At 38.4% G+C, this 23,918-nt stretch overlaps 1 protein-coding gene across 3 annotated transcripts in view; it reads left to right on the forward strand.

Moving 5' to 3' along the window:
- MTMR7 (myotubularin related protein 7) overlaps nucleotides 1-23,918 on the forward strand; it is a 61,174-nt gene that overhangs the window by 18,837 nt on the left and 18,419 nt on the right. Inside the window, exons 1-6 of one of the 3 annotated variants that reach the window (XM_048943385.1) lie at nucleotides 306-546; nucleotides 16,364-16,486; nucleotides 17,246-17,408; nucleotides 19,082-19,239; nucleotides 20,915-21,043; nucleotides 23,541-23,675. In XM_048943385.1, the coding sequence (XP_048799342.1) occupies nucleotides 523-546; nucleotides 16,364-16,486; nucleotides 17,246-17,408; nucleotides 19,082-19,239; nucleotides 20,915-21,043; nucleotides 23,541-23,675 (732 nt within the window). In that variant the 5' untranslated portion in view covers nucleotides 306-522. Of the gene's footprint in view, nucleotides 1-305; nucleotides 547-16,363; nucleotides 16,487-17,245; nucleotides 17,409-19,081; nucleotides 19,240-20,914; nucleotides 21,044-23,540; nucleotides 23,676-23,918 lie in introns of those variants that run through there. The other 2 variants (XM_048943384.1, XM_048943386.1) reach the window with 2 other exon arrangements.

Genomic DNA, 23,918 nt, shown 5'->3' on the forward strand with positions numbered 1-23,918 from the left:
TGCCTCAGTTTCATGCAGTGCACTTTTTGCCTTGGAGACACTGCGCACACTGAACCAGGGAATGAGAAAAGATGGAGGGAGGCCACCTCAGGCAGAGCTCCCCTCACTGTTTCTGGTCCTTCTCACAGGAAGCATCGAGCGGGGCAATTCCAGACACCGAGCTGCCTAGAGCCCCCCGCGCCGTGCCCTGAGACAATGCAGCCGGGCTGGGCCGCGCCGAGCATCCCCGCAGCCGGGCATCATGGCGGCTGCGGGAGGTGGAGCCAGCCGCTGACCTGCCGGTACCCGAACAGCCGCATCCTCTGCCCTGAACAGACCTTTTTTTTTTTCTTTTTCTCTTTTTTCTTTTTTTCTTTTTTCCCTTTTTTAATCCTATCTGCGCCAGAAAGCGGGGGGACAAATTAATATATTATAAATATATATATTTTATATGTATATATGAATGAAAGGCCGGCACGAGCCCAGGTGCGCATGGCTGCCCGCCTGACGTGAGCAGCCGGGCCGGCCGCCGCCGCCGCCGCCATGGAGCACATCCGGATGCCCAAGGTGGGTCCGGGCGGGAGCAGCCCCTGAGGCTGTAGGGCCGTTCTGTGCTGCAGCCCGCCCGGCTGCCCCGAGGGGGGGGGGGGTGCTGCGGGTTGGGCTGGGGGTTTGAGTCGCCTTAGTGAATTGCAGACCCCGACCGTGTCTTGTTATCGGAATGAAGGTGTGTTGTCCTATAGCTCATCTCAGTGTCAGATCTGGTGATGAATTTGTTTAGTTTTTGCAGACTGATGCTATAGTCCTTCTGTTAGTCTTTTTTTTTTTTTTTTTTTTTTTTTTTTTTTCCTGCAGAAGCCTGTGTTTGTTAACAAAGATAGAAATTCCATCTTGCTTTGTAAAATGAGATGCAATTTTGGTGCATGCCTAAAAATAATGACTAAAAATGAACTCCCACAATATACTAATTTGAAGTGGGCATAGCATATATTTTTTACCTTTTTTGTTTGTTTGTTTCCTGTCATCCCCCAAAGCTGTTAAAAAGTTATTTGTATTTGATTTGTGCCTGTGTGGGTTTTTTTGTTTGTTTGTTTGTTTTTGTCAGTGTCTAGCATGATGATGCTAATTTCAGATGAGACTCCTTACTTGACTTGGATTTTTGTGTCTTTAGGTGCTAAAATGAACATACGTATTTATAGCATCTGTTCCTTCTTATTTCATGATTTATCAGTGGCTTTTTTTTTTTTTTTTTTTTTTTTAAAGAAAACTGTCAGAACACTAAGAATCATGAGATTCTTATGTCAGAATGTCAGAACACTAACAATCATCTTACCATGGGTAGGAAATGGTCAATGGAAGTTGCCTGAACAGGTGCCTTCTGGCCGTGAGCCAAATGTTGAAAGCATCGATGTGAAAAATAGTGAAAGCAGATTAATAAGGAAAAAAAAATTAAATTTAAAAATAAGTCTTCATGCTTGTTTTTAACGAATGACCCAAGCCTATTATGCACAATGGAAGCTTTTCTGTTTTTCTGCAAGTGTGTGCCTTCAAATGTTGCAGAAATGGGTTTTGCGTATGCATAGTATCAAGACAGCTATGAGAAAGCACAGCACTGATACTTCAGAACTTGCTCTGGAAATCTTACTCAGTGGGAGGTGATTGTACAGTCTTTATTCCATGCATCTCCTTATATTTATAGGTATTCTGGGAGTTATGCCCCTGGAATAAGGCAGTTTAGAAGGCAGGATGTAAAGATGACTTTAAATCCTTTAAAAAATCCTTCTACAAATACAGAAAAGCCAAGATATTAAATATGAGTAGGTGCTGAAATACATCCCTCAAGTTACTCCCAAATACAGTGATGCCATGGTGTATCTACATTTACCTTGCAGAAATAGTATCTTTGATGTGCTTGTTCAAAAACAAAAACAAAAAACAAAACCAGAAAATCAGTCACCAAAAGAGTGTTGTCTATTTTTAATTGTTTTTTTTTTGTTTTTACTTTTTTTTTTTTCACTGATAATTTGAAATTTAACATTAAATGCTTTCCAATCTCAGCAGTGCTAAGAATAGAAATAGAAATATTCTCACTGTATTGAGAGTTAGTCTGTGGTATCCCATTTCCTAACTCCATGCAATTTTATCCAGTGAAAAGCTTCTGTGTAGAGAATACTTATTCTGCCTTCTGTGTAGAGATACTTATTTCAGAATAATGTGACTGTCCAGATGGCCAGTCTAGATGGATTCCCAGACATATTGAAAATTAAGATAAATCCCATACTTAGAAAATTAGTGAACTTACTAATACAAAATTAACACAAAGTTCTGGTCCCAAGTAAAAGCTTTTCTTTCAAAAGGAAATAAAAACGTAATGCCAATTGTTGCCAAAATAATTAGCAATTGTTTTTTATTTTAGTTCCAATAAAACAGCAGTGACTGATAGTTTACGTATATGAAAATAAATCTGATACAGCATAGCTGTCATTTAAGTAGAAGAAATGAACAGTAACAGAGAGGAGTTCCATGTCATCTGGACCAATAGTTCATTTAGGTCACTGCTCTGTGTCTTCTAGCAGTGGAAGGAAATCCTGGCTACATTCTTCACTCTTGTGATGTCCATATTTGTATTGTTGCGGTCAAGTCCATCCCTCCCTTGTTTGATTCATGTCCCTTTATGGACCTCTTGTTCATGTGTTTGCCAAAGCCCTTTCTGGACATGCTAACACCCTTTTCTTGTGTGGGATCAAGTTGCAAAAGATCACAGCTGTAGAAATTTTGTTCAATGCTCCTTGCTTCTTGCTTTGCTGATTTGGAGAATAACAGTTTATTCTCACCTTTTCCAAGCCTTCATCATAAATCTTGATCACAGCCCGTGTGTTTCTGGTAAATTCGAGAAATGTCAGCAGTCACCCCTAGATCTTTTCCCTGTGTGGGAACTATGATTTCTGAGTCCATCCATGGTTGTGTAGACATGGTTTAGGGCTTTTTCCCTCATAGTTAAACCATATTTGTTTGAATCTCTTTTGCCTGCACATGGCTCTTCTGAATCTCTTGTGCCACAAATACAGCATTTGGCTGTCTAAGATAGCTTACTATCATCCACAGACTTGAGGATTTTACTACTTACTCTTTTCTCCAGGCCATTGATAAAGTGGAGTGAAACCAGTCTCAGAAGTTGTAGGACTTTCACTGCTGACTTGCTTCCATCCTGAATGACATGCCACTAAGCCCTACTCTGCTTCCTATCCTTTAAGCAGCTTTCAGTTTGTAAATGGACTTTTCCTCCAGTACCATGGTAACTTAGTTTCTCTAAAAATCTTTGATTGTCAAAAGGTTTTTTTTAACTCTAAATATATCTTGCCCTCTGGGTCAGCCTTACTGAATACTTTGCAACAGCATCACAGGCCTCCAGCGGGATTTCCCACTCCAAAATCTGTTCTGAGTCTTTCAAAATGTGTGTATTCCCCTTCTCAGCAGTTCCGTTCTTCCAATGTGCTACTGACATAACTACATAATTTTGGTAATGGTACATTGCCTAGCCCTTCACCAAAAGGCATAATACCTTAAATTCTAGTTCTGAAGAGTTTAACTATTATCTCTCCTTAGTAAGCAAAAAATAGCAAGTTAATAGCAGAAATAGAAACCACTTGACTAAACACTGCTTTTCTTCATTATTTTATTAAGGGGTATTCCTTAGCCCTTCTGGACAATATACAGCTGAGTCTCAAACACAGTCTTTCATGTACTAAATGCCATTGTTCTACCATGATGTTGTAGGTGGAATGGAGAGTGCATGTACAAATACACAGAGGCAGCAGTGGTGTAAATGTCACAATGTAAATGTCGTCCTATTTATAAAGGCTGTAATTTGAGTGTATTTAAAAGTTGCTAACTGTCGCGCGTAGCTAAATAAAGTTATGCATAATTCCAACAATCTTTTAAAAATGAGTAAAACCACTGTCAGCCATTAGTATGAGTTGAGCAGCAAGATTTGTCTAGGATAACTGCCAAAACCCAAAACTTGAACTGCTTATAACAGTGATTAAAAAAAAATTAATAAACAATACTTCCAAACAGACAAGAAGCATATCTTATTAATCTGTAGAGATATGCTTAACCATGAACAGGTAGACAGATAAGGTCTCTAAAGATGTGTTTATTTTATGGGGGGACTTTGGGCACTGTTGCTAATCACTTTATTTTATTCACCATAATCATTCCATATCATTTGTCTTCATATATTGGCAGCAGGATTATTGAATGGGCCTCTTAAAATAAAGAATGCATCGTATTTATCTCTGGTATAGCATAGCAGGTGTCTTAAGTGGAATTAACTCAGAAATTCATTTGGTTGAGTATCTCTTGTTAACACAATGCTTGGGATGATGTTTTTGTGATGTTACAGTGAGGTATTTCTTTTCAATGACTCCTTTCTTAGAAAAACTGTAAGATACATTGCTATTTCTCGTGATGATGAAGAATCCTACCAAGTATTTTACTTTCCGAAACTAATTTCTAGCACTGAGTGGTATTTCCTTTTTGTTTTAGCAAATTTGGCCTAGAAGAGCACACCTCAGTCACAAAAGTCCCCTGTGCCATTCTCTTTCCTGAATTTTCCCAGCTGTGCAAGATGTATTTGTACTGCAGATGTATTTGGCCCAGCAGAGTTATTCTGGGGATACGATAGACAGTACCCTTCATCCTGTGTTCAAGTAACACAATTGTTACAGAGGACCACAAATAAAACTTCTGAGAACAGTTTCAGTTGAAATTTCACTGATCTGCTTATGTAGGGAAAGTTTATTTATTCAGTTCTGGTTACTTTGGGGCATTGCTACTTACAGAATGAGATTTTTAATGCTTAGCTTTAGATATATGATTTAAGAGCAGAAGATCTGTACACATAGCCAAAAGAATATCTGGAATTAGAGAAGATTCATAGTCTCCAGTTACCCTTTATTCTTCATGTGTATGAGCTTCTAAGATAGTTATGTAAATAAGGTGCAGAAACTTTGGCATTAATACTTTATTTCATTTTCTATTAAAATAATCTACTTTACCTGGTTACTACTCTTACAACTGTTTCTTTGTTTCTGTAATCTGATTCATATATCTCACCATGATATATTAATACACATTCTCCTGAAGAAACAGAACATTACTTTTGATTATCTTTATCCATTTGTCTGTTCTTAATCTCTGGTCATCCTATTGAAATTTCCATGTGAAATAGGTTAAAACATGTCATATATTTACTATCTGAAAACTCTGTGCCTGTGTAGCAGTAACAGCCTGTAGGACAACTGACCATTAAAATAATAACTAATTAAGTGTTGACTGGTTACATCTAATTGAGTGAATGCAGGAGCACACTGACCTTTGTGAAGTGAGTGAAGGAGTTGTTCTAGATCAGGATGCTTGGTGCTCTTTAACATCTTTATCAATGATACAGATGACGGAATCAAGTGCACCCTCAGCAAGTTTGCTGATGACACCAAGCTGAGTGGTGCAGTTGACACGGTGGAAGGAAGGGATGCCGTTCAGAGGGACCTCGACAGACTTGAAAGGTGGGCCCGGGTGAACCTAATGAGGTTCAACTCGGCAAAGTGCAGAGTTTTGCACTTGGGCTGGAGGAATCCCAGGCATCCATACAGACTGGAAGGAGCGGTCCTTGAGAGCAGCCCTGTGGAGAAGGACCTGGGGGTCTTGTTAGATGAAAAACTTAACATGAGCCAGCAGTGTGCCCTCGCAGCTCGGAAGGCAATAATATTGATTCCAGGGCGAAATCCCAGGCATACATACAGACTGGCAGGAGAAATCCTGAGAGTAGTTCTGCAGAGAAGGATCTGGGGGTCCTCATGGATGAAAAACTTAACATGAGCCAGGAGTGTGCTCTTGCAACTTGGAAAGCAAGTGGTAACCTGGGCTCCGTCAGAAGAGGGGTGGCCAGCAGGGACAGGGAGGTGATTGTCCCTCTCTGCTCTTGTGAGGCCCCATCTGGAGTGCTGTGTGCAGGTCTGGAGCCCCCAGTACATGAAAGACAGGAAGCTGTTGGAGAGGGACCAGAGGAGAGCCATGAAGATAATCAGGGCACTGGAACACCTCCCCTATAAAGTCAGGCTGAGAGAGCTAGGCTTGTTCAGCCTGGAGAAAAGAAGGCCGCGGGGTGACCTCATTGCAGCCTTTCAGTACCTAAAGGGAGCCTACAGAGGGGAGGGGAATCAACTCTTTGAAAGGGTAGATAACAGCAGGACAAGGGGAAATGGTTTTAAGTTGAGGGAGGGAAGATTTAGGTTGGATATCTGGGGGAAATTCTTTACAGAGAGAGTGGTGAGGTGCTGGAACAGGCTGCCCAGAGAAGTTGTGGGTTCCCTGTCCCTGGAGGTGTTCAAGGCCAGACTGGATGGGGCAGCCTGGTCTAGTATTAAATGTGGAGGTTGGTGGGCCTGCATGTGGCAGGGAGTTGGAGATTCATGATCCTTGAGGTCCCTTCCAACTCTGACCATTCTGTGATTCTGTGATAATAGTGCTTCTGATCTAATACCAAAATATCTAATTCAGAATGCTAACTGAAAAGCAGTTTAGAAGAGAGTGAAGAAAAGAATCATCCATATGGGAAAATGCTGCCAAATTTATGAGCTGATGCAAGAACACTGATGGAGACAGTGATCCAAAAGTTGTTTAAGGCAATGAAAGTGTTCCTCTGGTTTTAAAAGGCTCAGGATTCTTTGGCTTTTGTGCATGCAGTCCTATTTTTCACTTGGCTTTCTTTATTTTACATTACCTCTGGGATTAGAACCTTTTGATTCTGGATGTTTTTTTCACTTTTGAAACATAAGTTTTATGTATGTGCTTATTCCCAATATGCTCTTTATCTCTGTTTTAGGTGTAGCGTTGATTAAAAAAATAAAACAAAACGAAAGTTGGCACTGAAGGTGCCAGAACAGTGTGCCTGCAGAAAATTCTTTTGTTTGCATTTGTTGTCTTCATTGCTCAGTGCACAATTGTTCCTCCCTGCTATACATTATTGCTATATACAATAATTTTCTGTATATTTTTTTCAGAGGTAAATCTAAACAATTTTGGAAAATGTATTAATCATTATTTTATATATATTTATATATTAATTAATTATTCCTACTGAATTAGGAAATTCATCAGTTGCTCACTTCTTTTCTTGGTAATTTCTGTCTTTGTACTGTAGTGTAGACATCATGCTGCAGTGCTCTATACTCTGATAATAGGCTACAGCTCACTGCATCCTTTATAAAATTGCTACTCATATACATATGATAATATGGTGTTTAGTTTCCATGTTTTATAAATCACAGCAAACAATCAGATATTTTTAATCAAACTATTTGGTAGGCAATTTGCTCAGTGTCTTGCTAATATGCAAGTAATTCCTTAAAACTTTTTCAGCTACTTTCCATTATTTCAGCTTTACTTCAGTCATTTAATGAATTAGGCTTGCTTAAATTTTTCTTGACTGTTTACCCACCTCCTGTCAGGTTTGCCCTAGGTGTCTTTATTTAAATTTAATTATTTTCATATTTTTGGCTTTTGATGATTCTTTTGAAATATGTAGCCTTCTGATTCTGTGCTACAAATTGAGAAATCTTTTCAATGATGAAAATACAAAGAAGTTACATGGATCAACAACAGTTTTTATGATTCTTATTGAAATAGAATAGAAACCACATTAAATAGTAAAATTCATTGACAGCTCTGTTTTCCATTTTTCTTGTTCCAGGACTATGCAAAAAGATATATTATTATATATTTTGTTTAGTGAGTACAATATTATTCTTTCCCTGTGTGGATAAAAAACATCTTTATAGTTCTAGCATTTGATCTTTAGCATGTTATATTTTTTCCACTCTTGAGAATTATGCTAAACACTTGAATAGCTGAGGTCAACCAGGGTGAAGAAAGCTCAAATATTCCATTTGGCTTCAAACCATACCAGCTGTGCTCCTTTTTTCTCATTAGGCTCAGGCTTTTGGCTTGCACTTCCTTTAGCTTTTGCGTGCCTGCAATGCTGAAGTCAGTCAGTGCCGTGTCGCTAGTTCCCAGGATTTGGTTTCTCCTTGTATGTGTGACACTGCAAGGTGAGCTGGGAAAACAGCTGCAGCCCATGGGCTAGGAGCCTGAGGGAAGACAAAGTCATGGCTGCAAAGAAGGAGCCTTTCTAGGGCTCTGCGCTACCCTAAGATGGCCCCATTCTTTGGCACTGGAGCAAGTTTTTCAGCAGTACTGTTATGAAATAGCGGCTGTTGAGCTGGCACACGCAGAGCCTTCAAGACCATGATGGAAGCTTGATCTGTCTTGCAGATCCTGTGCATTTGCTGTAATGCTCTAATGTTCCCATGGCCCTTCCTGATATGTACTGTGACTTCCAAACTTCAGTTCCCTCTTTCTCCCTTGCTTTCCAGACCAAAACAAACTCACAATCAAAGTTTATTTTGGTGGCAGATACCATTCACAACCTGTAAACTCACTCAAGTTCAAAGAATCAGTGACTGAAGTTCACTGCATCATTTGACTTGCTGTACCCTTGAACTACCAAAAATGCCTCCACACTTTTGTACTCTCATATGTCAGTGTATTTGATCAGGTTTTATCTAACACTTTTGTTGCAAAGCAGTACATTTTATCTCATTGAATAGGAAAGAAATTCCCGAGGATGTGGCCTGAGCTAGGAGATTCCCTGCTTATCTTTAATTTGTAGCATCCTCCTCACCGTGAGGGTTTGCACAGCTTTCCTCCTTTTCGGTGGGTAGGAAATGAAAGAATTAATAACAGATCCCACTTGGTGATGGGCAGGAGTACAGCAGTTTTTTTCTTAGATGCTGGATATGTTTTCCATCTGTATTCTCCTTCCAGATGTGCAGTTGAAATTGCAGTATATAACTCAGGAGTTGCAGGCTTAGCTCTTACATAGGAAGGAAGTCCACAGACAGAGTGTCTGTGCTGGAAGTAAAACTGCATGACAGTTTTGCTTGTCTTGCTGCTTCTTTGTCTTCCCCAGACTCAAGTCTGTGCCCCCCATAAAAGCAGATCCTGCATTTATCTGGAAGAGCTTTCCCACATGGAGTATGAGAAAGGATAAGTAACTTCTGCAATTTTGTGATGTTGGCCTATGTTTGGAGATGCCTAAATAAATTGGAGAATGAAGGTACCATGTTCAAGAAGCTTTTAAAAATAGGCTGTGCAGACAGAGCTTTTCCAAGAAGAAATCCGTACTACAGATGAAAACAAATTAGAGTATGTGGGTAATTTTAGAAATAATGTTTTGGCACAGCAATTTTTCTGATCACTTTCAGGATCATATCTTTGTTGTTCTTCCTTAGGTGGGAGTCCCATTGAAACTGGTGGAAGTTGTGCCTGAATAAAGCTTTGACCCATGCTTTTTTCTAATAATACATCTTTTTCTTGAATGACCTCTTGGCAAGCCATTTGTCATGTTTATTCTCTGATTAAAAAATGCCTTCCATCTGTTTTTAATTTGAGTTCCCTTTAACTTCTATTTTTTTTCCCTCTTTTTTTTTTTCTGTTGTCTGTGTTGCACTGAAAGAAAGAGGGTTTGGCCTCCATGTGAGGGGTTGTAATCGTTGAAGTAAATTTCTTGGCAGTCTTTTCTTTAAGTCCAGACAACCACAGTCATTAAGCAAAAGTGAATGATGGAGCTTCAAATAATTTATTTATGGTTTTTACTTAGATGCCACTCCTCAGTCTGGCTTGGTTAGCACTTATATTTTTCTCCTCGAGCTCTCCCAGCTTTACAGGCTGTTCTTGCTTTTTTTTTCTTTTTCTTTTTTTTTTTTAATGAACATATTCCTGTTCCCTGTAGATCATTTAAGGTGTTTGACTTGGCTTACTTTTCCTGATTAGGAGGATAAAGACGACAGCACATTATCTGAATCCTTTGATAAGCTGAATGAAATCTAAGATTGAAGATGGTGTTATTTTACTTTTTTTCTTCCCTTTTTTTTTCTTTCTGTATACTACTTTTCCAGAAAGTTTGAGTAACTGGAAAGTAGTCAGAGAAACACAGACGGAGCTCAGATAAAATCCATGTATGCCAGCTGGGGGTTTGCAAGCATTTTAGAATGAGCTCCTGCAAGCTTTGAGATCCTTGCTGCTCCTGAAGGCTCTTTGTGCTGCTTGCAAACAGTAAATCAGAGTGCTGGGTTTGAATCCAGGTAGACGTAAGCAGTCCACTTGCCTGTTGAAATTGATGTTAAATATGATGAAGTAGTTCGTGAGGCAAGATATTAATAATCATGCTTTATTTTTCTCATACTGCCATCACAGTGCTTTATTTTTCTCATACTGCCATCACACACTGGCATATAATGCAGGTGAGTTATACCAGATTGATGAATTATGCTAATCTTTATCAAGCCAAAGTTTAAGGATTTCATTGTACTTACTGTATTCATTGGAGCCATTGGGAATAAATGCCAGCTAAAAATTCGGCCAGCTGCATTGTCTAACAAACAGCCCTTTATCAAACCTGGTAGGAGTGCTAATTAGGAATTGCACTTGTAAGTATTGAAGAAAAACTGAGAAGCTCTTGTTAGAATGCAGAAAACATCTGATATTTTGGATGCTGAAATGTGTCATAAAATTTCTGTTCATAGAAAAAAAATATATATACATTCTGAAATAAACAGTAGTTACCAAGAGGTATACTTAACTACAGGAAGAAAAAAAATCAAATCATATTCAACAGGTCCAAATGTGTCTGTGTTTCTGTACAAATACTGAGCATGGAAAAACTTGTGAAGACCAGTGTTTTACTGGTTCTAAATGGGAATGGTGATGTGATAAACACATTAAGAAACTGATTAAAAAATAACAAGCAATGTGACAGGCTGCTCTCAGTGGCAAGTCACATGGGAAAGGCAAGGAACTTTGCTGTCACATCACCTGTGATGACCTAGACAAAATCAAACAAGGAATAGATGCAGAAAATGCTGTAACAATGGGAAACATTGCCAAATTGGTGTTGGATAATTGCTGGGGATATGATTCTGGATAAAACTGTAGGTGTTGTAAATTATTGTTTTTACAGAGACTATTTGCTTATATTAGGAAAAAAAGAAAATAGTGTAATTCTAAATAAATCTGGTACCTGATCTTAAGCAGTGACAGAAAGACCTGGTTCAAAATATAGCTGGAACCTCTGTGTGACTTTAATGAATATACTTTGCTGAGTATTCCTGAAATAGCAAAAGAAGTGGGAGAATATCCCATGGAAATGTTAAACATGTAAATATTTAACTTCAAAGAGGAAAGTGCATAAAAATGTGAAAACTTTTTAGAAAGAATGAGAGCCAAAAGTTGAAATGTTTACGGGAGTCATGAAGATTTTGTTTAAATACGGGAACTCACTGTAAGCCAACTTCCAGAAAAGGCTTTAAAGGACGAAAAAAAAGATTTGCATAGCTAACCAGCAGGGGAAGGGAGTAAGAGGATGTCTCTTATTTTAATAACTTCTTTTCTTAGAAGTAAAAGGGCTTCTTTCAATTTGAAGTTGTGCCTAAATAAAGAAAATGAAACATAAATTAAATATACAAACAAAATAATGCAAGCCAAAAGAGATTTGGAAGAACAATTCAGCAAAAATCTAGTAGTAAAGCCTTTTTCAAGCTGTCTTTTAATAGGCAAAATCTTGACAGAGGCTAGTAAGTGATCAAAGTAGTGAAAGTATTTAGGGCTATATCTATTCTATCAAGAACATGTCAAACGATTTGTCACCAATAAACACATTATTAGAAGAGATTTCATAAGAAACTGTAAACCATGAATGGTGAAAAATTACCATGGTCAAGTAGAAAACTGTCAAGCCAGAAACCATGGTGTGTTTCCTAAAAGCATCCCAGTCAAGACAAAAAAAAACCAACCAACCAACCAACCAAACAAACAAACAAAAAAAACCCCCACAACCCAAGAAAACTGTAAACAGCTGCTTTTCCATTCTAAATCTTTAGATTCATGGGAATATATGATTAAAAAGAGAAACCCAGAATTTTTAAAATTTCTTTGGACTACGATGAATACATGTGACAAAATGCAGATCAAAGTCTCTTGGAGAAGTTTAATCATCATGGATGAAGACATAAGGACCTCTCATTGATAACTAGGTAAAAAATAGGAAACAAATAATGAAGTCCATTTTTACAGTGAGGGATGTTCCTTGCTACAGACCCAAGAAAATACATAAGAGTCTGCAATATTTTACTGACAACAGTTTTGAAAGATACAGAGAGGGGAGGAGATGACAGAGGAGGCAAATACCACTGATAATAGATTACACAGCATAGGAGAAATGAAAGTTTGCTGTAGGGGCACATAGCAATGTCTCATGATACTGATAACAAAAATAATTGTTGATAAATGTAAGTTAACAGCAATGTGTGGGGGATAGTGTTGATGGCCGGGAGGGCTTCCTTTCAAGAAGGCTCAAGATTACTTGGAGTTATGATTGATAGTTCTAAAAAAAAAAAATAAAATCCACATTTACCTTCTCAGCAGTAACAATGTTTGTTGTTTGCCATCTTGGTCACAAAATGCTATGGGGCAGCTAACAAAATGTGAAGATCACTCTTATCAGGTGTTGCAAGTGCCAATGTTGAATGACAAATTCATGCAATTAAAATGCAATTAGGCCTATCAGAAATTATGACCTTATGTAGTGGTTTGAAGTATTAATCACACAACACCCTTCTCTCTGCTCAGGAGAAGGGTTGAGAAGGAAGAAGAAGAAACCTGATTGAGATAGGAGAAAACTGATTTATTAAAAGCAATGTGAGATAATACAGAATAATTAAGAATAATAAATCAAACAAACCATAGATAAAACTGGAGGAGAGAGTCAGTCTGAGTCTTTATCAGCAGGCCCGTGATGGCTGGCCTCCTGAAAATGGTAACTTCTCCCTCATCTGGGTTTGGAAAATCAGTTGTGAAACTCTGCTTAATGAGAAGGGAGAAGATATAATTTGAAGAGTTGAAAATTCAGCTCCGAGCCTCTGCCCTGCTTTGTGAGTGTCTGCTTTTCTTGTGTCACAACCTAAAGTATCTCAGTTTGTAGGGTGGCATCTGGTGTGACCACTTCCTTGTGCAAGACCAGGTCCTCTAGAGCAGTGCCCTCCTTGGCTGGACTGCATGGCAGAGACATGATTTTGTCCAGATGTTTGTTTTCGGAGGGTTCTTCTTAGACTTGGGGCACTGCCTAAATCTTTGGTTAGTATGATCCATGCTCTTTTATATCTTCTTTTTGTCTTATTACTGAATGTTTTGGGTTAATGCTGTGTTCCTTCTATTCTTCGTTATCCCAGTACATGACCTCTGAAGTAGATGGTCCTGGGAAAAGACTATTCATGCTTTCTATCTGCTTTATTTTTGTTTAAAGCAGATTATAGCTGTCCTTGAAGGAAACTTGGTTTTGCTAATTGTTTAATTTTTAAGCATTTTTCTACCAAACTGTTTTTTTTTTTCATTTGTTTGTTTTAAGAACATCTCTATTCCTATTTTTAAAATAACGCAATGTGTTTAGATAATATGTTGCAAATATTCAGTTCTTAGGTGATGGCATCTTTCTGCTCACTTTGTAATTTTGGTAGAATTACTTAAAAACAAAGAGAAAAACTGTTGTGAAGCACTACATCCCATTTTGAAGTCCTGTGGGAAGCTTCTGTGAATGTAATCTGGAGTCTGTGTTATTAAAATGAAAATGACTTTGTAGATCTCTTTCTTCTTTCTTTATTTTTGTTGCACCCCACTCTGTTTTTAAGGAAATTGATGCAAAGTTGCCTTCATTTCAATCCAAGAGTGGTGAAGTCTTTAACCTTCTTTTGCCCTCTTCCATTTTCTTGGAGCAGCACTCACAGTCAGCTTTTGTACTTCAAACATAAGACAAGAAGAGAAGACATAAAGAAGATTAGCAGTGTATTGAAGCTCTCTTGCAGCAGTGGGCAGGCTGCACAGAGCTGTGCTGTTGCTGCTTGAGTGAGAATCACATTCTCAGTGTGATTTCAGCATTATAAAACCATTTGGGTAATTTACTACACATTGCATGGTCTTGATGATCCGCATTCTTTGATTTACTGTGTTTGAACTAGGGCATGCTTTTTTAGTAAAAGCAGTTAATTTTGGTTTTTAAATTGTTGCAGTAGGAAACCCACTAAGGCTGTTGTTAGCAAATTATTGATTATTTCAGGCAGTTCTTAATCTATTTGTTGTCTATGTTGCTAATTTATTTATCTTTCTAGCTAATCAGTCAGAAACACTAGGTAGCATCAGATCAAATGCCTATAAAATGCGGTGTGTAGCATGTATTGACAGTGTAAAAGCCATAGATACCTGTTGTCAGCAGTGCTGCAAAGAGAGAACATCCTTTTTTGTCCAAGGAGGCAAAACCGTGGGTGTTAAGTCTTTGATTCCAGTTGGAAAGTGATTGAAGGCAAACATTTCCAGATGTGTCCATTGCTGTCAGCCCTCGTAGGCCCTCAGGGACAAACTCTGGAACATTTTATGAACTATCACTGGAGACTTGTCTGTAAGCCTGAGTGAAGCCCACTGAAGAAATATGCTCAACCACTTCCACCTCTTACTTTTCCCCATTCTTTTTCTTTTTTTTTCTTTCTTTTCTTTTTTTTTTTTTTTTTTCTTTAGCTTTCTTTGTGTCACTGATAATTATGGAAAGGCTTGAGTGGATGCCAGGTCCTACCATGCTATTACAGTGCTGTGGTAAGGTTTACCAAGTGGGAAGTTCTTTGAACTCTTTTACTAACATCTGTTTGGATACAGAGGTACCACAAGAGGGAGAAAAATGAATGTTAAGTTAGATTTGGAGTTAAATCACTTAATGTAATCAAATTTTCTCATACATAAATACTTTTCTGATAGTCATTTCATATGGCCCTGGGAATATCTTATGGGAAAAGCATCTTTTCATGCTCTCACACACACACCATTTCTGATTCAGATGGTTTTAGCTATGCTTTCTCATATTAAGTGCGAGATAGTATGTTTATTTTTATTTTTTTCAGTAGTGAGGCAGCCTTCCAACATTATTTGGTTCAAGCTTGACTGTTAATTTTGAGATAGTCAGTGTCTGATTTATTTTTGACCATTCTGTATTCTCTTATAAACCAGCAACAATTTGAGCATTCACTGGAATTTCTGGGAGGGGGAATTAGCTAGATCGCTCCTATAGCAACAAAAACAAGAAACTACCTATGACTGTCAGTTTCAATTTACTTCCCTTGTGTCACTTTCCCAGAATTTCAGTTTATTCTGTCACCTTCTGTGTGGCGTATGTATAGTACAGTCTAAAATCCAGGATGTGCATCTATGCCCTTGTGTCTGCCACCCTCCAGCTGATATTAGTGGGAAGGATCAAGAAAGATTGGCTCAAGAGGAGGTTATATATCTGAACAAGATGTAAAAATAATTTCCTTAGAAAAGTGTTGTAGGCACGACCCCAGTGCTAAAAAATATAACTACTACACATAGCACTAAAGGATTGGTCATAGAATGGCCTGGGTTGAAAAGGACAATAATGATGATCTAGTTTCAACCCCCTTGCTATATGTAGAGTCACCAACCACCAGGCCAGGCTGCCCAGAGCCACATCCAGCCTGGCCTTGAATGCCTCCAGGGATGGGGCATCCATAACCTCCTTGTGCAGCCTGTTCCAGTACATCACCACCCTCTGCGACAACTTCTTCCTAATATCCGACCTAAACATCCCGTCTCAGTTTAAAACCATTCCCCCTTGTCTTATCATTATCCACCCTTGTAAACAGCCATTCCTCCTCCTGTTCATATGCTCCTTTCAAATATTGGAGGTCTCCCCAGAGCCTTCTCTTCTCTAAGCAAGACAATCCCAGTTCATTCAACCTTTTCTCATTGGAGAAGTGCTCCAGACCCCTGATCATCTTAGTGGCCTTCACTGAGTGGATTCTTGTGGCATGCTTTTCTATTAATTTCACTGTAAGAACAGTTTGGTAATGAAGCAGATCACCCAGGTGGGTTGGGCAGACTACATCTGTGAAGATTTTCAAGACCCAACTGGGTAAAGTCCTGGCAACCTGGTCTAACCTCAGCACCAAACATGCTTGGACCAGGAAATTGGACTCAAGACTTCCTGAGTTCCAACCTGAACTGTCCCATGAATCCTAACTTCTATTGCTTATGAAAGTAGATCAGTCTCGTTTATATTTGTGTGCTGTTTAGCTGGTAAACATCTATCTTAGCATGACAACACAGTGTTTGTAATGGACAAAATATGATTGTTGATATGTCACTGCAGTATGCTATGCCATAGCCTTTTTTTTTTTTTCTTTCTTTCATCTGTCTTCTCTTTATTTAGGTGGAAAATGTGCGATTACTTGATCGCTTATCTTCAAGAAAAGCTGCAGTGGGAACCCTGTACTTAACAGCTACTCACGTCATATTTGTGGAAAATGGTTCTGAAACTCGTAAAGAAACCTGGGTATGATTTTTATTTTTTTGGTTAGCTGTAAGTGCTTGGCAATTTACTGATGGTAACTTGAAAATTACTTGCCAAGTAGATTAAATGCTGTAGATGAGTTTATACAGATGCTTCTATTACTGGATAGTATTCTGAAATGCTTAATAAAAACATTTGCAGCTTGATGATTTTTTAAGAAAATTTCTGTGGGTTCCGGATATTGTAACACAGGGTACTGGTACCGCAAAGGTATTTACTGTATGAATACTGGCTGTGATTCTTCAAGGAACCACTGCTGTCAAGTTCAGCTGTTTAGAGAGTGAATTACTGCTTGGGCTTAGTCAGCTTGTCTCCCTCCTTGTGCTTCCATTCTGTCAGTTAGCTGGACCAACTCTTTAGCCAAGAGACTTTAGTTATTTTTTTTATAACTGATGCTGGTTCATCTTTTCACTGTACAGATAGACAAAAGAGCTCTTTTTTCTGATGACTGTTAGCATACATTAAAAAAAAAAAAATCAAACAGAAGGCTTTGGACAGCATGACTAGGCTAATGTCTGAGCAGCTGAAACATTCCAGAGGTGCTTCGTTGTCTGTAGGTCATGTATCTGGCATTTCTGGAGCCTGATGCTGGAGATAGGAACAAAACTGCAAGAAGACGTGTGTGAGGATTTTCTGAAACAGCAGTGGAAGCTCCTGTGTCCTGGCAGATCTTTACAAGCAACTGTTTTTCTCCCTGCAGACTTGAATCACTTAACATAACCGTTTTCAATTCCCTTCCAGGTTCTCCACAGCCAAATTTCCTCTATTGAGAAGCAGGCCACAACTGCCACAGGTTGCCCATTGCTGATCCGCTGCAAGAACTTCCAGGTTATCCAGCTGGTCATCCCTCAGGAGCGAGACTGCCACGATGTCTATATCTCTCTAATACGTCTGGCACGGCCAGGTATGGGAAAGAAACATGACACAAAAGTGAATCCTCCTCTTGAAGGATATTGTAATGGGTGAAGTGTAGCTGTGCATCTTTCTTCTTTTCGGTTTAAGAGAGAAGACTTCATTACAGATGCATTATGATAAAGGAGAGGTCTCTGAGCACAGAGCACTCTGGAGCAGTGGAGAATGCATGCTCTAATAAGTGATTTATTCCATAATGTTTGACACAAACTTTTATTTAAAGTGATAGTCTAGGGGATCACTGACTGTAAAATATATCATAATGCTATTTTATTAGTAACTGCTGCCTTGTGTAAGTGTGAATTCAGGAAAATACTAACAAGTCTCTAAATCTAGTGAAATGTCATATTCCTTCTGTGAAGTTTTATGATATCTTTAGTGGCCACATCAAGATCTGAATTCTCCCTTCTGTGCTGTGCATAAACTTGCTTAAAAAAAAAAAAAAAAAAAAAAAATCAATGAAATGTATTGCAGCAAGTACTTGATCTAGTCCACTGGACTGCCTGTATTTTAGCCTACTGTTATCTAGATTTAGAATGTGTTCTGTTTGAATTTCTTAAATTTGATCAGGGTCCCTTTGAAACCTTTCCTCTTTTCAGTGAAATCCTCTTTTGATCCTATTTGATCCTCTGTGACATAGTTGCTCTTCTAGGAACCAACAGCCTTACCTGTTTTAAGTGATAGCTAAAGAAATATTTGCCACAGTCTGTATGAAACTGAAATAACTGGCTTTAATTTTTTATCTTGCTGGGAGAACACCAGTTTTATCTACTGTGCAGAGTGGGAAAAATAGCAGGCAGCCAGTACTGCAACTGAACTTATACAGGGACATCTATAATTAGAGTAGTAGTACTAATATGCAACTGCAGCTGACGTGACTTGTTATGCTATGCAGGATTAAATAATCAGAGAAACTCAGAAACAACAAGGTAAATTATCCTAGTTTTGAGGAAGCTTAAAGCAACAGAGTAAAGCATACCCTTGTCACAGTGTCTTCAGCAGCAGTAAGAACTTTGCTGACAGGTGGCATTTAGTGGCAATGGTGTCTGGCTGCCATTTGCCACCATAATTAAATCACTCATTAGTATAAATACAGGTATCCTGAAAATGAAAAGTTAAGAACTCCAGTACTAGCAAATTTTACCATATAGTTCTGGACTGAAGGTGACAGGTGGCATAGCTACTGAAGTGGTTTTATGGTTGTGATGAAATGATTGATTTAACACATGCTATTTTTATGCTTATTACAACAGCTGTATCTCAAATGCCTTTGCTAATAAAGGAAGAACAGAGTTTTGCAGTCCATAGAATAAAAATTTCATTGAACCTGTTGGAAACTTCTATTTCAGCACAAAGACTTTTGAGCTTCTTAATTTTGGAAGATTGTGGTGCATAGGTAGATAAGATGTCCAGTAAAACAGACTACTTTGAATATTAATACAGCACATATATTTATTCAAACAACAACAAAAAAAAGCACAGTACTTTCAAAGTATGTTTGACAATAGCTTCAAGACAGGATGTGAGATTTCAAGAAGCAATTCATGTTAGTTTTAAGGGAAACCACGTTAGAGGCAGTGTCAGATTTTGTTTTTGGATGTGTCTTCTTGATCAGAAATCTGAGATACCTTATTGTTTTGCTGTTTGTTTTTTTGTTTGTTTCAGTGAAATATGAAGAGTTGTATTGCTTCTCATTCAATCCAAAATTAGATAAAGAAGAACGAGAGAAAGGCTGGAAGCTTGTGGACCTCAATGAAGAATATAACCGGATGGGCATTCCAAACAGCTACTGGCAGATTAGTGATGTAAACAGAGACTATGGAGTGAGTTATTTTTTTAATGTCATGGGACCCTTAGAGTGGATCAGCAGTCTGGCTGTGAGTTTCTTAGTGCTCAGATGCAAAACTCTTGTGTACTCAGTGCTGTACACATGTGTAGTATGGTACAGCTCTTCCCCATTTCCCACATTAAAATGCATACAAATAGCAGGAAAAAGGATGCATCTTCATTTAATGTGTAACTTGTCCACAGTAAGTTTTAAATGTTAGTATTTGGCTATTAGTAATATTGTTAGCATTTCATACCTAAGTGTCTAAATGAGCTTTTTTCTGATACGTAGGGTTAAGTAAGATTACTGCACAGACATTAACAAAAAATACCCCAGCACCTTGAAATAGTGAATTTAACCATGCTTTTTTTGTCAGTGGCTACCCTCACAATCCTTTGAAGCCTCTATGTTTAACTGTTAAGTGTTTTCCATAATCAACTGACAGGCTTTATCTCTTCCCAGTTCAGTCTGTCCTGCCTAATTCAGTACTGTACAATTGAAGTTCACAGAATGTTAATTGTGAGAAATAATAACCAAAATACGTTTTGAAAGAAGTTGGCCCATGCACTCAATTTACTCTATTGCTTTTAGTATCTTTATATTAAGCGAGGCCTGTGAAGCTCTCAAGAAGGTTGAGTGCACTGTCAGGATTTTTTTTTTTTTTTTTTTTTTAAATATAAGCAGAAAAAAAATATTTAACCTCTCCCATGATAAAGTGTAGGAGAAGTGACATCACAAATAGAAACCAATTCACCACAGCAGCATCTTTAAACATAAGCCTCTCCTTTTGCATCTCCTGCCAGTTCCTGCAAGTTGTTTGTTTGTTTGTTTTTTAATCTGATCATTGGGTTCCTGTCAGAAGGGAGGAATTGGCTGGACTGCTTGCCTTTTAAGTATTGTCATTTCATAGAAATGGATTCATTTTCTCAAAAGCCTATTATTTATTTATTTATTTGTGTTTCATACTCTATATTCACTGGAAATTTTGGCTCTGTAGTCCTCTCTCATGTTTGAGAACTTCACCCCTTTCCTTTCTCATATCCAAATTCTGCTCTGGAGAAAGCAGCAGTTGTAAATACAACCATGCTGTATATACTAAAGATTCTTTCTGATCTGAATGTATATTCTCAGTAAGACATGAATTAGTACCTGGAAATACAGCCCTTCAACCTTTCTGCTTCAATTTTGCTGTTTGCAAAGTATAATCAACACTTTCCAACTTTGAAAGACTGTTTTGAGAAATGCAGGCGTACAGAGGTTAGGCTTAGTAAGAATATTGTGATAGAAAAATAATCAAAATAAATGGAAATGCTTACCAGTATCATAGGCTTACAGTAAACTCCAGAAGGAGATCCTTCCTCAGTGGAAGTCATTAAGTGCAGTCAGCACATAAATGGGATCTAGGAGAGGTGGAACCAGGCTCCACCCCTTCTGGTAGTACAAGTGAATTGCCTTCACCTGTGCTCATGTGGCTGACTCATTGCTTGCTCAGGTGGTCAATCAGAGGTACAGGCTGTGATCAACAGTTCCTATACAGCAGGTGATATGTACAGTTGTTGTGCAATGAAATATTCTGAGATTAAAATTCCTCTCTTTTTTTTTCAGTAGAGTAGAGCTAGCTAACATTAGTTGTATTTAGTAGACTAAGTAACTGGAGTTTCCTTTCACAGGTCTGTGACTCCTATCCTACAGAAGTGTATGTACCAAAGTCTGCAACTGCACACATCATAGTGGGGAGCTCTAAATTTCGGAGCCGAAGGCGTTTTCCAGCTCTTTCCTACTACTGCAAGGATAATAATGTAAGTGTGAGTTTGTAGTTTCCAATGTGCAAAGTTTAACCTGGTTTTTGTAATTTTTCTAATAAGCTTCTGTGAGAAGTCAGTGTTTGCTTTTAAAAAAAAAATTTAGAAGGTGGTTTGGGTAGTCTTTTCTTTATGGTGATACCTGTCCTAAGTTTAAGCTTCAGAAGGGTAGGATGAAACGTATTTTCGACTCCTGCTGACTATTTCAGCTGAGTTCTTTTTCAGCAAAGATCTAAGAATTTGATTACAAAATAGGAGGATATGAAGATTTAAATAATTAATACAGTCTACACATAAATAGTATATTGCCTTTTATATTTAATTAAGAACAAAATTTTCAAAATTAATCACTTTGCATAGTCACCTAAGTCCAAATACAGATACACAGCATTCAAAACTTGGACGTTTCCAGATATTAGTGAAAGAAGTCTAAGGGATCAACTAAGTTCTGGTGTATAGTGGTCCAGCTTGGGTAAGTTTTACAGTTTCAGCCTAGATGGTTTCTCCATTTGTGGCTGAGTTCAGGTTAAGATTAGGATTCATATTCAGGCCACTGGGGTCTGAAATATTGTATTCATTCCTTGATCTTAAAAGGTAAGGAATGTTGGAGTACCTCCATGTGAGTTTGGATGTTGGCATAAGTTTCCAGGTAATAGAAGAATGGGCAAGAGTAGGGTAAGTTTTGTGATGGTAGACATTGAATAACTCCAGTAACAGCAGGTTGGGAAGCAGGATGGGTGCCGCTCATTCCATCTTGCATATCTGGAAAGGTCACATAACATTTTGGTTATTCACAGATTCAAATGATGTTGTGACACCACTCTGTGTCTCACAGGATCTTTGTGGTTATGCTGAGATCAAAGTCTGAAAGTATCTTTTTAGCCAGGGCAGTTGAAAGCAACCTGATCTTTTGCCGTACTCTTAAATACACCCTAAGAAATTTTTTAGATGTATGTGCTCTTCATAAACAATTGGCTTGGGTTAAGTTCTTCATGGAGATCATTTGTAATGATTTCTGAGATATCTAATGGATCATTAGGCTAATTTATCTTCCTGGTTCTGCACTATTGGCAGTGCAGCTGTTTCATGAGCTTGCGCTATATGTGAGTTTAACCTGACAGACAAGCCATTCTCTCCTTCTGGTGCCAGCACATATCTTAGTTTGTTGAGCACAGGCAGTGCTGTAACGTAAATGAGCTCTAGCCCCAAGTTTCCTGAACCTTAACCTTAGTCCGCAACTCTAATTTTAGTCTTAATCTTAAGGTGTGTATCTACCTCAAGTATGTCCAGAACACAATATGAGTATGTGTATCTACCTCAAGTTTACCTGTGCGACCTGCTGTAGGGAACCTGCTTTGGCAGGGGAGTTGGACTCGATGATCTCTGGAGGTCCCTTCCAACCCCTACAATTCTGTGATGATACCTCATGACTGAGAGAGAAATCTTTTTTCAATTAAAATGAGAGGTTGTGAATAGCCATATGTACAAATTTCATCATTCAAAGAAGGTATTAGCATGTATTAAATCACTGGGATATGCACTGATCAGCAGTAGATAACTAATAATTTGATTGCAGAATCTGTTACTGACATCTAAGCAAGCTCCCACAGTTTTGTATATTAAAGATCCCATTTACTAAGTACTGATAGTTAAAAGCTTGGCTGAAAGTGAGCATGTTCCTTCTTACGGTAATAAATAATCTGTTGGGCAGCCTGCAAGGGTTATGACCTTCAGCATGCAGATTCTCTTCGTACTCATGTTCAGTGCATAGAAAGTGCCTACATCAGCCCTGTGCTCATATGGCTCCGGCTGCTCACAGACTAGCAGAAACTGGGAAATATGATCTCCTTGCTCCAAGTTCAGTTCCTTCTTTCCTGGTTTCATCTGGAGGCCTGATTCTGATGTGTCTGGGGAGAATCTCTCTTGACTTTTTCAATAGCACTGATGAATAAATTTGCTCCAACACTCAGGCTGCCTGACTCACTTCCTGTGCAGTGAAGTCTTTCTCCAGAGGCAGTGCTAAAAATACAGTACATCAATGATCTGGCTGCACAGTATGTACACATTTTTGTTTCCTGGATTTGTATCTCGAAGTGCTCAGTAAAGAGTGTATTGGTGTAAGCTGGATGTAATTAGTATCATAACTGAAGTGTGAGTGACAGTGCAGAAGGATCCATTTCTTAAGTTGTTATGTCAGTGTTCTTGTGATTGCACTGCTATACTCGTTATTCTCTACAGATTGTCTTCAGGAGATAATCCACATGAGGGAAATAATATATTTGAAATAGCTCTAAAACTTTTACTCAAGACCTAGGCAGTGGGGCTTTATTGCCTTAATATTTTCTTGACTTTCTAAAAAGAATGTAATTCTTACCATTCCCACATAACTATAATTCTATGGTAAACATCTAATGAGCTTCTTCAGTAAATGTTTTGGGTTGCTAATTGATTTCTGCTTAATAAGTTTACTGACTTCTTGTTTGTTTTTCTGCAGGCCTCGATATGTAGGAGCAGCCAGCCTTTATCTGGCTTTAGTGCAAGATGCCTTGAAGATGAACAGATGCTTCAGGCCATCAGAAAAGCAAACCCAGGAAGTGATTTTATATACGTTGTTGACACTCGGCCTAAAGTAAGTGCATCACCTTTCTTGCCTATAGCAAGACTGAATTTGAGCTGGATATGCTTGAGAAGATTCCTAGCACAAACAGCTGGCACAGTTGCACTTGTGTAACTCCACATGTTAAATCAGGATTTATCAGGCATGTTTTAACTAGAAATCTTGCTTCTGTTTTTCTCTCAGAGTTCTACTGTTTATGCTGTGTCTTTCTCTTTTTTTAGTTCTTATCAAAATGTTAAGATACAGAAAAAGAAA

This window comes from Lagopus muta, chromosome 4 (genome assembly GCF_023343835.1).
Source record: "Lagopus muta isolate bLagMut1 chromosome 4, bLagMut1 primary, whole genome shotgun sequence".
Lineage (NCBI taxonomy): Eukaryota > Metazoa > Chordata > Aves > Galliformes > Phasianidae > Lagopus > Lagopus muta.